This window comes from Hippocampus comes, unplaced genomic scaffold, assembly GCF_001891065.2.
Source record: "Hippocampus comes isolate QL1 unplaced genomic scaffold, H_comes_QL1_v1.1 scaffold367, whole genome shotgun sequence".
Classification (NCBI taxonomy): Eukaryota; Metazoa; Chordata; class Actinopteri; order Syngnathiformes; family Syngnathidae; genus Hippocampus; species Hippocampus comes.
In genome coordinates, this window is record NW_017805741.1 from 342,887 (window position 1) to 359,513 (window position 16,627).

Here is a 16,627-nt window from a genome sequence, read left to right on the forward strand (position 1 = left end):
TATATATATATATACACACACACACACACACACACACACACACACACACACACACACACACACACACACGTGAGCAACCCTGGAGCAATATATCCGACCAAATATGTTGAAGCCCCCGATTTGAGTAACGCGCCCGAGAAGAGCGGCTCGACTTACTGAACAGCTTGAGGTCGGTTCTATTTGAGGGCTTCATGAGCGCCCACCGCAGCTGACCGCGCCGCGTGCCGCTTCAGTGGCGAGGTGGCCTTGCCCACTCGAGCCGGCGCGCCGCTTTCCCCCGCGACTGCTGCGGCGCTCTCATCTCCTACGTTGCATTGCGCCTCTCTGCCTCTCTCTCTCTCGCTCGTTCTTTCACTTGACTACATTGACTCCCTCGCTCTCTCCCCCACACAGCCGTGTGCGAGCGTTCCGCCGAGCGGACAGCCAATCAAACTGCGCCAGGACTACGAATCAGCGCGGGCACAAGGAGGGGTAGGCAAAGGGAGCATCTCATCGAAAATGGGTCACATTTCAGTCAGGAGCCTCCCAAAAGAGGCCTCAAAGTGTTTTTTAACAAGAAAAATGCCAGTCTAAGTTAAGGTTAACAAGAAGTCGACTTCACTGTGTGGTGCTTTGAAGGAAAATGACGGCGCCCGTTGTAGGCAGTACATTCAAGACAACATGATTATTATTATCCTCCGTAATGAATTGGCATTTTTGAGGGACGAAACATAACAAAAAGCCCACCAAACGTTACACACGCACATGGGCCGGCGAAAAAAAAAAACTAACATTTAAAACTTGTCATACAAAAAAAAAAAAAAGTGTATATGCATGGTTTCATTCTTTGACCCTTTCTTTCATTTCTCAGTGAACCAAACACGTGCTTTTGGCATCTTCTTTGGCTTGTTACGGGAGACGTTTGTCATTCCAATTGAAAAATGGGAGTGCCGGACGTTCTTTCCACATTTGGGTTTTACCAACGGTGAACGTATTTGTCGCCGTATCATGTTTAGTTGTTCCCCAACGCTGTCGCCATGTTACTTTCTACAAACGAGAGCACCGAATGAGCAATTGCTTTACGGAAACCCATGAGACTTTTCAATTGGATATTTTTAGCTGGCGTCTGGTTGCGTAAACAATATGTACTCCTTGAGACTTCCCCGGACTACGACTCCCCACCGCGTCGGCTGTCAGTGGCTCTTAAATGGCTGGCGGGCAACACAATGTCCAATGATGACAGAAGGGGAGACAGAAAAAGGAGGAGGGAAGAAAAGTAGATTGAAAGAGGGCAATATCGAGCTGAGGGAGGGACGGCAGCCCGACCGACTTCCTTTTCAGCCGTGCACTAAATTGTGTTAGCAAGGAAATGAGGCTGAAAGCGCTCCCGTTTCTATTGGACGGGGTGAAATCTGGGCACACGACGAGCCGGAGAGGCTTTCAAAGTCACAAGAAAAGCAAGCGCCTTTATTCATGACGGCGAGACTTTGCGTTCAAGCGTGCTCGTTTACGACGCCCGTGTCCCCAAAACACACGATTCCAACGCCGGCCGGCATTTGCCTTTGGAGTCGTTTGCTCGGCGGGCCATCCATCCTCCAGAACCGTTGGGAAGGAGGCGAGCCGATTTAGCGGGAGGGCTCCGAATCACCGCGACTCGTATCGAGTTATTAGCCTCATCACGTCGATCATGTACGCCGGGCCGTCGCATTCATCGTTCCCGGGCCGGCCTCCTCTTCTATCATCGTTAATTGGACAACGTTTCAAGCGCGCGAGGCCAAACGGCAGCCGTAGTAAATGGATGTCCGACCCCGGGGGCGGCGTCGTTCTCCTGTCAGCAAACCAGCTCAAGGTCTGCTCCCCGGCAAGTCGGCGCGATCGGGACACTGCGTTTGCGAGAGCGCATGAAAGGAGGCGGGCGGCGCGACAAGGCCGTATATGGGAACGAGCACATGAAACGCGCCATCCAAAGTCGAGCTGAAATATCTCCCGAACATGCAATCATGCCTCCAAGTCCTTGGAGGAGCAACCGAGCAACTGGTCGGCGCTGCTGTTAGCAGTTGGAGACAAGCGTAACACCAGACCTCGCTCACAAACGACTCGGCGTGGAGCTTCAGGGACGTGAGGCGTGCGCGCCCCCTGTTTGAAAGACGGCAAAGCTGGCCGCAAGCGAATGTTGACAGCGCGCACGCGGGGGGCGGGCCTCCCGCCGAGCGCCGCCGGACGACTTTCACGTCCGGCTCAGCTTACGTTCCAGTCATACGTAACGCCGGCGCGGGGAGGCGGCTGAGTAACCCGACTGGACGCTGAGTCACACGGTCATTTGACTTTTGGGATTACTCGCCGACGGCGGCTTCCTCTGATGTCAGCTGGCTTTTTTGTTTCTCTCTGTAGATAGATTTGAGGCCGCAGGAAAACGACAACCGAAACGAACACGTTGTGAAGCTACGGGGACATTGGGGGAATGGCCTCCCTTTTGTCAATCAGCGAAATCCCTCAAAGGCACGTCGCAGAAAGCAGACCTCACACCTCAGACCCTAACGTCGCTTGGGCACCATTGCTAGCTACCACTGGAACCGACAATGGTTGTTGTTGTCGCAAAAGAGTTTGCACACCCACCTTTCAGCGCGCCGTGGCTGCTGTTGGGGGACTGGCCGAACGGGCAGGGCAAGGCGGAGCGGGCCCCGAGCGCCGCCGTGGCTTCCAGAAGGGCTCCGGTCAGCAAGGAGCAAACAGATGTCCTCCGGCCACACGCCAGATAAAACCTAGAAAAAAAAAAAAAACAACAAACAGAAAAGGGAGGAGGAACTCAGAGAGGCGACTCATTGAAAGGGAGTATTCCATCGTAAGCGCTCACTTCCAGGGAACGGAAGGAGGAACAAATATATTTGCTTCATCTGCCAAGAGACGTGACAAAGTTCTTTGATACAAACTCGACTTGGGTCAGTTGGAGCATTCTGAACCGCAATGAGGAATGACAGACAGGCTAGTCGCTGGCCTGTCAGAGGCGTTTTGCATATTTGGTTAGCATGCAGCTAAGTGGACTTAAGGGGTTTGGTTCAATCCAAGATGTGGAATTTTCTTTGTTTTTTTTACTGATTATTAATGCAAAAACAAAAAGCGTCTGCTACAAACCTGGGTGGGTAAGAAGATCCCTGGCTTGGGATCCGAGCCGGTCCAGGTGGACGCCCGCTGACAGGGGGCAGCGGCCAGCAAGAAAGCGGCAGGCTGACGCATCCAGACTCGGGCGGTGGCGGTGGCGGCGGTGGCAGGAGCAGCTTCTTGGCAGGGTGAGTCAGGTTAAGTGCAGCGGCATCTTGAACATTGTGTGCCACCTGTGAGAGGAGCACAAGTGGGTCACTTTGAACAAGGTGTCGTATGAGTCTTCGTGTGCGGCGAGGAGCAAAGTCGAGGCGAGGGAAGAAGAAAAAGCATGAAGAGATGCAAACGTGGGAGGCAAAGCGGAACATTCGGACTCTTTCAAAATGGCACTTTTTATGCGAGCAACTCTTTGGAAAAAAAAAAAAAAAATCCTACCAAAAGCTTCTTCCAGAAGACTGCAACGAAAGCCGCTTGCCAAAAACACTGACGTTCGGTTCCTGCAAGTTCATCAGCTACCGTTGAGCTGCACTCGCTAAACGACGAGTCCAACTCCTCCTCATACTTTGAGCCAGGATTAAACAAACACAGCAGGCCCAACTCCAGGGATGGGTTTCCTGCACGGGGAGTCGCTCGCCCCATCAGATCTGGAGCGTCCCGAGGGGAAATGGGAGCTACCGGCGAGCACGTTTACAGACGGCGAGCGCCAGTTGAGGCGGACGCATTGAGGCCAGTGTGCCGTGGCGCACCGCCCCCCGCCCCCCCGCCAAAAAAAGCGGTGGGGGGACAGCGGTTTCCATGAGGATGTCGACCATCAGAGCACTGACCTCCGGTCCTCAAGAAACGAGTCCATGCCAAATCGACACAAAGTCCGCTAGCTTAACAACGCATTTTTTTCCACATTCAAGAGATAAGTCGTGAAGCAAAATAGCGGACTTGGCCTACGTTGTGCATAGCCCGCATGCCTTTCTGAGTGACTCAGTTTGCTGCTCACAATCATCTGAACTTTCTATAGTCCGCCGGCTCTGACACAACGGAGAGGCCAAGCGATTCGTCGAGGCCGGCTTTGTATTTTGCTGCACAAAGGCCCCCATGAAACTTTTGTCCCACGTCCATCAACTCACTTCAAGCTCAACAGCCATTTCACCTCAAGTGTTAGCCGGTGGCTAAGCCACGCCCCCGAAACACAGACCGACCAATCACAGCACAGAATGACACATTTTAAGATTTGTTTTTTTTCTTTTTAGAGAGTTTTTGCTGTTCTTGGGCGCTCGTGATGACACTCCTGCGAAGAACGGGTTTCGTTTTGACTTCTGATCCAATGGAACTAAGTAGGAGAGTGTGAGTGCGTGAGAGAAGAGGCCGGCAACAACAAAGACACCGCCCCTGACGGACAGCCGGCAGCTGCCTTCACACGCGCGCACAAACAAACATCCCTGTCCTCAAATGGCAAGCGAGCGCAGGACATACAGACTTGCTTCGCGTCAAAATGACACCCGCGGGCATTGTCGCTTTGAGCGAGCTACCAAAGTCCAGCGACGTGCTACATTAGCCGCCACTGGTTCCGCCCCGGAGCTCATGTTACGCCGAGTGGACAGGAAACACTAATGGTTGAAGTCCGGTCAAAGTAAATTAGAGGCCGCCAGCGGCAGCTGCCCCCGGACACGATTCCAGTTTCGGGTTGTGGTGAAGGGTAAATGTCCCTCCCGGTTGCGCGAGTAGAGGGTGTTACGTCACTGCATAAGAAGGGCTTTGAGGGAAGCAAAAGCTAATCGAAGAGATATTGCAGCTCACTGCTTTCGAGAGCCATTGCTTGCCAACTAACACAGACGGGGATGATTTTTGCTGGAAAATGTTGATCGTGGATCAACACTGCACCGAAACATCCGGCGGGTCAGTTCTTTTCACAATAATGTTGCTTTGCTTTGGTTCAACGAGTCTCTTTTGGATGGATCGTCTCCATTTCCTCTGATAGAAATGGAAATCCACACAAAAGAAAATTGCGAGGAATAAACTGCGCGTCGCCTTTGTGTATTTTTCAGACTCATTCACCCCCGGGGTCCTCTTTGGAGACATGTTTAGTTCTAAAAGTCCGTGCTTGGCTCAAACGACTCGTCCCAAATCACATTCATAAACCCGACCATAAAAAAAAAAAAATAATAATAATAATAAATCGGGTTACAAGCTCAGCGCTTCCTTCGCAGCTGAGTGACGGTCGCAGAACCTGCACTTTCGGAAGTGAGGGAAGCGTCCGCAAAGATGTATTAGCAATCCATGAGATTCAATTTTCTGCCCGGTAACAGTCATTCTGGGAGGGGATTAGCGGAGGGCGCAGCGGGGCGGCGTTCACATGTACTGAACTTTGAGCTGGAACGCGCACACGCGAAGATGACCGCACACTAAACGTACAAAAGCAGACACGCACGCAGGCTCGCAATTCGCGCCCTGTGCCGACGCGCGCCACATAGCTCGAGAGCTTGGAAGTGTCCTCGCTGAAACACAACCACCCACGTCTTGACCTCTCGGCTTGAATGAATGCGACCCACCACAAACACTCCCGTACTCCCTTCCCCGTGTGACACACGCACACACACACACGCACACAAAAAAAGCACCAAATATACAGTTTATCGTGTTCTTGTTATTAGTGGTTGAATTTGTCCTGTGACCACACTGGTACCTCACTCGGGGTCTCGCAGGGATCATTGCTTGGCCCTCTATCGTTCAGTATTTATGCTGCCACTTGGCGATATCGTAGCACTTCTTTCTGAAGACTCCGCTCGCAAGTCAGGGCATAAAACCGAGCTAGGCATGGGGGCCCAAAAAAAGATAAGAAAAAAAACGCCACTCCTGTCCCGTCAAACGTGCCACACTCTCCCACGAAGCGCACATTCAAAGAAGGGCCCGCAGCGACGTCACTTCTCCTGAAAACTACTTTTAGACGACTCACGGCAGGAAGGGTGAAGGTTAGCCCAGCTTGGCGGGAGAGGGGCGGCCGTGAAACGAACTCTGTTATTCTGGTCGGCGGTCTCAGAGCCGAGGTCGCGGCAGAGACGTCAGCGGTAACCTTTGGCCTCTCACAGGAGGCCTGCCGGGCGCTTGGTGGCCATGCGCAGTCTCTGGACAGACTGGCTTTGACAAAGGGAGCCTGCACGTGGGGAAATACGGTGATCCGCGGCTCCAAGTTCTTCGGATAATCTGGAGATCTTGGACGGCGCGTTTAGTCGCCAATCAGCGAATGAAGGTACGCAGACAATCAAATCAGGGGGAGGGAGCTCTTCCTGCCAACGCTGAAGGAAAGACAAAAGTGGCTGTCAATCAAAGAGTACCGCGTCGCCTCTATTTCAAAAGGCGGCAGGTATGTTCGGCAGCTTTGGTATTTCAGGAAGCGGACGCTTTGAAGCCCAGCTTCCTTGGACTGCGTGCCGACTGGGTGAGGAGGACTTCAACCCGGCGCGTGCGCCCAAACAAGCGCTGCGGTGGAAATGGATTGCGTGCACTACAATCATTGTGTCTTACACGCACATCCTCTGACCTCGTCTGGTGTTCTTGGGGTTTTTTTTTTGGGGGGGTGGGGGGTCGTCTTTCTCCACGAGGTAATGTTTTCCCACCGCAAACAGAGCCTGGACTTTTTCAACCTGATTAGGCTCTGTGCTTGTGAAAAAAAAATGTTTAAAAACTTTTAGCGTAGGGCTGCAAAAGATACGCACGTATGTGGCGCACTTTTGTATTTTGTGTGATTTTACCATGTGTTAAACCCAGAAAGGGAAAACAGAAGGCCAGGTTGAGAGCCCAATAAGATGGAAGTCATGACCCGGGAGCAGCCAGCGGGATCCTTTCACACTGCACTCCTCCCCCCCTCATTTACAGTTCTCATGAGGTCATACGAGACGAAGCTGCGACATAATGGCACAGAAGACCGGTGCGACGGTCCCAGGCTAGCATGACGGATGTTCTCCCGCTCTATATGCAAGAAACTTCCACCCAAAAAAAATTAAGCAGAAGTTACTCCGCATGTCGTCATACGTCATTTAAAAGCGGAGAAGAGTCACATTCAACTGTTTTGCTGCGTGGACCTGCGAGAATGCTGAGACCAAGAGCAACGGAACAAAATGCGCAAAACTTGACGAATGCAACTGCAAAAACCGGTAGCAAGCTCCGACTTACAGGTCTGCTACGTTTGAGGACGACTCCGTCCAAATCCCCCGTTGTCTGACAAAGCTGGCCAAAGAGTCAGACTGCCTCTGAAAGAGGAAAAGAAAGGGCGAAGGAGAGCAAGAACGAGTGGGAGTGCGTGCTCTCCACATCAACAAGGCGAGCCAAAGGGAAGAGAGAACGAGAGAGAGAGAGAGAGAGGAGGGAAGCAAACGAGTATGAGGGCCAAAGCAAGGAGCGGGGGAGAAAAAAAAAAAAAAAGGGGGAGCTGATATCTCTGCCTAGGTTAACCCCCATATTAGGTTATAATGCAACGGGCCGGCAAGATGCTATCGGTCAGCGCACTCTAAACACAAAGAAGATGGAGGTGGAGACGCCGGCCGGTACTGCGCAGCGTGTTTCAAATCCATCCTCCTCGTGCGCGCGTGTCTCCACGGCGTGCCAGACAAATCTCACCACAACGTTTGTGTGTTTTGATGGCAAGATGAATCCTAGCTGAGAACCTTCTGCTCATGTCAAGTTCCAAAAACGAGAAATGGGGGGGGTGGGGGGGGTTGCTCGCGTGGCGTGCAGCGTTGCCCTCTAGCGGATCACCAGTGACAGGTTCCTCATTTTCTGCGCACTGCTGAGTTGTCTCCCCCAGGGGGCGCCATGAGATGCCTTTCCATTTGTCACTGGCTCAGCCCGAGGAGGCAAAATTCGTTTCAAATGACGTCACGTCATGGAACAGGAGATCAGGAAAGTAGACCCGATTGAAGTCCTTTTTTTTTTTTTTTTTTGCACGGCTCTTGAAATGACTCCACAATCTAACGGGGGCCCAATATAAGAGCTGAGTCGGCAAAGCGTGCCCAAGAGAGCTCAGTTTGCATCGACCCCGACGTCACACTTGGAGCATTTTGTCGTTTCCATTTGGGTTCGAACCCTGACCGGCCGACCTCCGGGGTCACGAGTGCCGGCGTGAACAAAGGGGCCGGGGCTATTTTGACATCAACTGTGGCCGTGTCTCGCGTGGGGCCAAAACGGCACGCGACACGACCGTTCCCTGCGCTTGCTTATTTTCATCCACTCGATCAAGCAAAATGGAGCTGGCGGGCGGTGGTGGGATGGCCGCCCACCAAAGACCGTGACGTCAACCTGTTCTTTCTGCACGGGAATGCCGCGGTGGGGAATGCGGCTGAAGTCAACATGTGACTTTGCTTTCAAAGAGTTGGGAGGTGGAATACATTTGCTTGATCAAAAATCAGAACGGACGTCCTTTTCACCCGCAATTTGAGGGTGACTTCAGAACGCCAACTTTTTGGGGCGGATGACGTTCTTGGGTCGTCCGCTCTGCGCCTTGGCTCAATGCGGGTTTGAAAGCGGCGTCTCAGAAAGTGAAACTCCTTCAAGATGAGACGACCCCACGCCCCCCTTGCAGTTCTCCGGCCACCAAGAGGCCAGGCGCCTGAGCTGGCGGCGCATGCGCGCACTGCCACCCAATGAAATGGGGGGAAAAAAACCCTCACAGTTGATGATGCGGTTTTGATATTCCCGTGTCACCACCGTGTGTTTCGGCCAAAACAAACTCCGCACGCCTTCGCTGTTTGAGAGCATAGCAGCGCAGTCATCGCACGCGCACGCACGCGCACGTGCTAATCTCCGGCTAAGCCGCAACACGCAGCTGAGTGAGAAAATGGCCCGCTCGGCACATTCCTTTGTCGTGGAACAACACGGGGAGAGAAGAAAGGAATGATAATATTAGTCACGAGGCATGCCCCTCAACCGGGCCAATTTCCCCAGCAATGAGAAGTGAAAAGTTGTTGTGCACTTCTTTTGCCAACGAACCAATGCAAATCCAGAGCGGAAGGGAGGTATCTGGTTGACAAGCAACCGGACATTGGGAATGAAAAGAACGGTCTCAGCTCATCACCGGGTGAGAGGAATGGCAGAGGATAAAGAATATATGACTGCGAGTATTGTTATACGCTTCTAAATGTGGGTCATCTCCATGACTCAAATGGTTAGCACGGGGCATCACTGATGCTATACGTTAGCGTTTAGCTAGCAGGCTTTAAAGCAGTGCAACCAATCGCAGACAAGAGGGGATTTTCCCGCCAGGAAATGACGCAAATGCTTCGGACTGCTTTTATCAAATACTGTCAATCCTGCTTTCATTCTTTTTTTCTAAATGTCGCTCCAAACCAAAAGGACATTCGAATGAATAGGTCGCGACTCTCCGCTTCGACGCATTTACTCTGATATCGATATGGAACTTGGTATGCTCCAACACGCTGCCACACAAACGGCTCGGGAGAACGCGTTTTTTTTTTTCCCAACCGCATTTTTGTTACTTTCCCATGACATGTATCATCTGTAATGAGACGAGCGCAATTACACGGAGCGCAGCCCCCGCTACTGTGCCTCGCTGCCAGTCGGCCCGCGCACGCTCACTTACCGCTCAGTCAGATGCCACTTTGGCTCAACTGAAAGGATTTGACAGGGCTGCAATTGGAAAAATAAAAAACCACAGAAGACACTTGGGCTTCAGTTCCTGTTCCAGGCGTGCGTACCTGTGGGCGGGGGGCATCACTTCCCCTTTGTCTCTTTGACTTCCCTGGCGAGAAGCTACACGGCGACACTTGTTGACAGTTAACATGTTGAGAATGTTAGCGAAAACATTGCGGCACAGTAAGTTCAAGTTTCACCCTGAAAGATGTGAATTCAATTGCCATGGGGAAAATGGAATCCAAATCCATATTATATGATTTTCCAAATGGCTTTTGCTACTTATGGGAAGGTGGCTGGCTCCCCTCTCAAAGTGTCCCGGTTTCTGACTTTTAATTCCGGAAAGGGCTTTCTCGCTACTTTTTCCACCACTCCTATGTCATTTTCTTTCTCTGGCTTGAATGTCGCTGCCGCGCTGCATTTTGCTCCCTGCTCATATTCCACCCTCATAAAATCCCGTATTCGTTGGCTGGCGTCATTAGTTGTACCAATAAACACGCGGAGGCTGCGGGATAGCCCACAGAGGGGGAAAACAAACAAACAAAAAAAAAAACTTTGCACGGGGAGCCAGTGTACCAAACGTTGTCGAGTGCGAGTGAAAACGTAGTATTGTGGGGCTGACGGTTCGGACAAAGGGGGAAATGCTGGCCACGCCCCCTCATTTGAATGGAAGCACAAAAGCGGCTCCGCTCGAGCCGAATTGCGGTAACCGCAATGGCCTCGTAAAAACACTCGGCCAAAGTCAGAAACCACGCTGCTGGCGCCGTGAATGCCAGCGTGTGTCCCAGTTGCGCGTACCCGCCCGCACACACACACACACACACAGGGCTCAGTCACTGTGCCTGTCAGTAATACGGGGAGCAGAACTAACCAGGGAATAATAAATGACTTTTCCGCAGCCTGAACAAAGAGCCTGTGTGTGCATGCGCGTTGGTCTATTGACATACTTTTCGAAAACACGGCTCCTCTGTAAAGGCAGCGCAGGCTTTCACATTTCAAGGCGCATCGGAGAAAGCAGAAGGGCTTCAAATGGGCCGAGGGCGAAACGAGCAAAAGCGCAGCCATCGAGCGAGCTTCGCTCTTGTGCGTTGTGCGCGGAGATGTCGGAGCGACGCAAAACACACGGCGGGGCATGTCTCATTCCCGATCATCCGCTGCTTTACTTCAAGAAAGAAAGAAAGAAAGCAAGCCCATCAACCAGGACTCGGGCTCCCGTTTACCTGGCGCATCTTGGCCCGGACGAAGCGCAACAGCTCTCGGCAGACTCGCAGGTCTTCGCCCGCACGGCGCGGCAGGATTGGCAGGATGTCCTTCTTGCCGGGTCGCCACGTCGGGCGGCAGATGACGTCCCGCCGGGCCTCCTCCGAGATGCGGCCCGAGGGCAGCGTCCGCACGATCGCTCGGGTTCCGGCGCACACCCACTTGGTCACCTTACGGAAAGACAAAGGAGTCCTCTTAGCGCGGCCGCGTCGGCTGCTTCGCGCTCCGAGAAGACACGCCACGCAGGCGAAAAGGTTCTTCCCCAAAAAGACGGCCGTACCTTCTGATTATTCTTCAAGAAGCGTCTCACCAGGACCGTGGAACGTTCCTTCCGGTTCCGGACAAACTCCGAGTTCTCCGGGTCTTCTTCGGCCCCCTCGTCGCCGCGGCGGCTCCCGCTCGTCCCTCGCGAGGACGAGCGCTCGTCGGGCGTCAGGGCCGGCGTCGCGGATTGGAGAAACTTCTCCAAGGAGCAACCGTTTCCGCGGAGCCGCTCGAAGCTGGAGAAGCCGTCCGAGAGCGGCTTACGGAGGACGTGTCCGTTGCGCCCAGGCTGCCGGGGAGAGGGCAGGGGGGAACTGCGGGGCGAGGACGCCACAGAGTTGGGCTCACTGGACGGGCTGCGTCGGGAGGAGCGGCAGGGCGACGTCTGCGAGTGGAAAACAGACGACAGATGAGCGGCCCGACGTGGCTTTGGCCCGACACAAGCGTTTCAGACAGTCAGCTTTTCTTTGGGCCACTACCTAGTCTCCAATCAAGTCAGGTCGGCTGCGGGACCAACTGGGCCGCCTCAGCCTTTACAATTCCAAACCGCGCGGCCCGGGGGGACCGCCGTTCGCTACCTGGTGGAAATCCGCCGGCGACGCGGGCAGGCTGGAGCGACGGAGATGCGGCCCATCCGGCCGGGAGGCGCGGCCGAGCGCCGGACCGCCAGCGGGGCTGGAGCCGGAGCGGCACGGGGGACGCCGGCGAGAGTCTGCTGCGCGGTCACGGCCGGCGACGCGGGCGCAGGGGCCACTTCTGCCTTCTTTCGCATCCTCATTTATAAAGTCCAGCGGGCAACGAGCTCTTTCGCAAACTCTCGCGAGCTTTGAGGCAATGGCGTCCGTTCCCTTGGCCAGCAGTCGCCCCGGAGAAGGGCCGACCTCCGGGCTGTGCTCACGAGAGCCGTACGCCGGGCCCAAAATGGTCTCCAGCTCCGTGCCGCACGACAACTTCCCGTCGTAAAGGAGAGCGGGGATACTGCGCGGCTTTGGCGGCCACAACTGGACTTCCTGGCTAACGCCGGAGCGTCCGGGTCCTCTCCTGGGCCGGACGGCGACGGACGGAGGTGCCGCGCGCTTCTCTTCGGTGGCCATCGCCGGGTGCCGTCGATCAAACTCTTCTTTACGAGCTTAAAAAGAAGAAGCAATTTGCCGTTGATGACAACACATCCAAGCTAGCAACTAACTCAATCAAATCAGCCTGCCGGTTGTCGATCTGAAATAGCTCCTCCGCGACCGGTCTTATTTGTTCCCCGACAATGCGGCGGCAACACGATTCCCGGACCGGAGAAGCGGCCGGTTCCATTCCAATTATTGACGCCATAAAGCAGCGAAAGGAAATGAGCCGCGCGCGGGAAATGAAGTCTGCACTTTTATGATGTGCGGTGGGAGCGCACTCGCGCTGACCGATCCGGGCCGGCCGGTTCGGTGAGAAATAAGCTCTTCAGAAAAAGCGGTTCCGCTAAGATGTCGCCAATTGCGAGCGTAGTACTCACCCGGAGAATCGGACGGATCCAAGGCAGATCACAACACACCAAAAGTTTGTTCTTCTTCCTTTACATTTGACAGCGTGTCATGGTGGGGTTGTTTGTGTCCTGCCCGCCGAGAGCGCTTCAGGCGCGCGTCCTTTGTGGAAACCGAAGCTTGTGCAGCTGCGCCAGGCACCCGATAGCGAAATGCAGGGCTGACCCGGGAGGCCTGAGGAATTTCCTTGAAAGTCAGTCAGGTTCACAGTGGCGGCTTACGAGGCCAAGAGGGAGCTGGATCTCGACAAGGAGCACCGAGCAACGTCTTCACTGCAGGTCCTGAAGCGGGGGACAAATAGAGCAGACAAATCCCAAGTTATCAAGAACTGCAGTATCTGCATTGAAAGCTGGTTGACATTTACAACTTTTTTTTTTTTTTGTTGTTTTCAGTACCATTAAATAAATTGTGGGCCTCACACACACATAACCAAAAACTTGCTCGGGTTGGCTCATTTCCTGTCATCAGAAACTCCCTGAATGTATGCCGAGTGGAACCAAAACAACCACGGGTGCACTTTCAAACGCTTTATTGAACAAACGGTCAGGAAAAAAAAAAAAACAAACAAACATGGAACGGGGAACTCGACACACAGACTTTAGCCAGCGCTATGTTTCAAAAACAAATGGAGTGAACAGCCAGCCAAAATTCTCATTCAGCGCCACCCAAGTCACTCACCAAGCCTCACCTTTTAAAGCCATGCACGTTTGAGATCACAGTTGCTGCAGCGCAACGTGAGAATGGCCACTCTTCTGCCCTAACCTAACCGTGTGGTTGATATGAGCAGTGAGCTAAACAATCCTCCAGTAAAAACACGACAATGAGAATCCACCGTTTGCTATTTTTATCCAAGACTTTCTTGTAGGACCGCATCCAAACGGAAACACGACACCAATGTTTGCACAGCATCCAATGATACATGTGAAATGACGCTCAACGTCACAGCCCTATTCTCGAGCTTATTCAGCAATTCCACGGTCAGTATTTGAGGAGAAATATTGATATTTGCTGATCAATAACTTGCACAACGTACAGTAACGTGTCTCACTGTGTCGCGGTACTTACAAATTGTGCCTGAACTTGTCAAAAGAAAGAGGATGGAAGTGGATGTGATCCCACCTGTCCACTGTGACGATTCAAAATGGCGACCTCAGTGACTTTTGGGGTGCTTTTCACTCCTTGCATCACTAGGGGCGCTGCACTGCACGGTCATGCAATCACTGGGGGCAGAAGAGCAAATCCCTCAGATGCGCATCAATCAATTGTTATTAATTGCTGGGAAAATCAGGAGGATCGGAACAAGCAGAGGAAAAAAATGCTTGTTCACATCAAGAAAGAATTGACTAATTCATTGCTGAGGAGTGTTCCTCGTGCACCGAAATGCACGTGGGAGGATATGTTTGACACCGCTCTTGCTACATACCTGACATAACTCCCAGAATTCCTATTTGGACTAATCGTTATCTGGATATGGACCCAAAAAAAAAAAAAAAAAAAAAAAAACAGGCAGCAGAGTCAAAGCAGGAGGCTGAGGGTGAGTGGGAATGTGGCGGAAAGATGTCAGCTGGGGGGTGTATTCAAAGCTCACACAAGCGCACTATTCACCAACCGGGCAGCCAACACTACTTCACGTTTGACAACCTTTGATTATTCATACACACACACACACACACACACACACACACACACACGGCAAAAAAATAAAAATAAAAATCCACCGAAACCAATTAACTCATTAGAAGACGTTTGGATTGTTTGTGGCGGTTGCACCGTCTGGACAGGAAGAGCGGCACGTGGGAGTGTCGGGTTTTTTTTTTTCTTGCCTGCGGCCACGCTTCCAGTAAACCAATTAACCTCCAACAGCAGGAATTTTGTGCTTGTGACGCAAACTGACGACAAGCTTTCAGTCTGACAGTAGACGGCTCGTCACGCTGGGGCTACTCAATATCACGCCGGTCCATCTGGATGGTCAGCGGGCGCTCACGACGCATTATGAGCGAGCGCACGTCACAATGAACCGCTTATTCTTCTTCTCACGGAAGGTGTGCGCGTACCGCAAAGTGCGTTCGTGGGGCCAGAGCACAGGCAAGTCCGAGCAAAGTGCGCCAAACCGGGAACGTGCCAAGCTCCGACTTCAGTTTGTCTTCACGAGGGGTCGTGACATTGGCGCCGTCGTCACCCGAGGGCACGGAGGACACAAAACGCGTTTAAGTGCAAGCCGGATCAAATGAGGGTGAGCGTTCAACAAAACGGTTGCCTATCGCGTCGCTTTCAATGCGAAATGGGTGACGGACGCGCTTGCCGTCGGGCTAAAGACCAATGTGCCCCGATCCAAGGTTTCCAGGGTCAAAGGTAAGCGCTTTTGAGATGAGTTTGACGGGACTTCTACTACCCCGCAATGATTGTAAACGCTAAGAAATGCAATTTCAAGCAAGTTTTGTGTGTACAAGTCTGGCTAATTTTGTGACTCTATCAAGTAGCTAAATCACCTACCGAGCTAAGTCATCCAAATATTATGACAAGAAGAAGAATAGTCCGAATAATAATTTGTCCGGTCAGCCTTTATCCAATGACGAGTATGAAGACGTACGACGGCCGCAGCTTCATTCGGAATTGAATCAATCGTGATTAACGGAGACCAAAAGAGCGCAGAACGGAGTCCGAGCTCGGACTAAAACCACCGCAGCGATTCAAGCTTATGCGCCTTTTTGCTATCCAGCGCTGGGACAAAATCTCAGCCTGGAACCAAGAGAGCAGACAAAACACACAAAAGCAGCGCCAATCGGGTCACATCAAGTGACAGGCGCACTGAGCAAGAAAGCGTGCCTGCCGTTCATTCTGCTTCATGGGACGTACTCGGCGCAATTGACTGGTGTCAAAATGACAAAATGCCCGTTGACAGCAGAGGCCACGACTAGTTCCAAGTGGAAAAGAACATCTGCACATTTTGTCAATTCGATTACTCTACGATTAGTGGGTGGGAGTACTCCATTGGAACAACATCCAACAAGTGCATTCAACTCCACGGGGAGGCGACGTCGTGCTCGGAAGCGCTCCCAAATCATCGTTCCCCTCGACAAGAGCACACAAAAGCCTCTTTTTTTCGCCCGTGTTCATTCACGTGCATCGTCTCCCAATTCATCCCAACGATGACTCACCGCCTGCTATGTTGCGATGAGGCGCCGCAGTCCAAATGAGGCCTCGTCAGACCACAATGGGATCACATTCCTTCGCACTGCTTTGTGCTGCTATGCAAATATGACCATTACATGTCACCCCGAATCAGTGTGCAATCATTTCCTTGAAGTCATTTGAAAGGTAGTTCATTAAAAAAAAACAATTCGCTACACATAAAGACATCGCTGATTCAAATTTGCTGTTGACCACTGTTATCCTATTGCGTGTGGGAGATGATTTTCTGTTATCAGAGTAAAAAAATGCGAACGTGAAGGGTCGCTAATATCACTTTGATTAGCACGTAAGGCTGCGATGAACGATGACTTGAAGAATCGATTTTCGCAAATAATGAATGAACTTCATGGAGGATTTCAAAATCGGAGAATGTGTAATCAAAAGCAACCCAAACGATGAATCGATCGTCATTAATAATGAGCGATTAGTTTGATCATCGATCCCTCTTCGATGAAGCGTCGCACCTCTATTTATCAAGCGGGCGGTCACGAGGCGAGCTGGTAAATCGCGATGGGCAAAAACGAAAGATGACTCACAAGAACGCACCAAACGGCAGCGGGGCAGAAGGCGAGGAGATGAAAGGACTCCCTTTGTAACGTGCTGCAGGTCGCCTTCCGCTGTCGACAGAAAACACAAGCAACTTTTCATGGGGAAACGGCACACATGGCTTTGAT

At 52.4% G+C, this 16,627-nt stretch overlaps 1 protein-coding gene across 4 annotated transcripts in view; it reads right to left on the reverse strand.

Moving 5' to 3' along the window:
- Window positions 1-16,627, reverse strand: part of plce1 (phospholipase C, epsilon 1) — a 40,494-nt gene that overhangs the window by 21,614 nt on the left and 2,253 nt on the right. For all 4 annotated transcript variants that reach the window (XM_019883327.1, XM_019883328.1, XM_019883331.1 and 1 more), the window contains exons 2-7: window positions 12,734-13,042; window positions 11,817-12,367; window positions 11,255-11,623; window positions 10,935-11,144; window positions 3,112-3,311; window positions 2,596-2,741 (exon numbers count right to left, since the gene is read on the reverse strand). In XM_019883327.1, coding sequence (XP_019738886.1) covers window positions 2,596-2,741; window positions 3,112-3,311; window positions 10,935-11,144; window positions 11,255-11,623; window positions 11,817-12,332 — 1,441 coding nt within the window. In that variant the 5' untranslated portion in view covers window positions 12,333-12,367; window positions 12,734-13,042. The remainder of the gene's footprint in view (window positions 1-2,595; window positions 2,742-3,111; window positions 3,312-10,934; window positions 11,145-11,254; window positions 11,624-11,816; window positions 12,368-12,733; window positions 13,043-16,627) is intronic.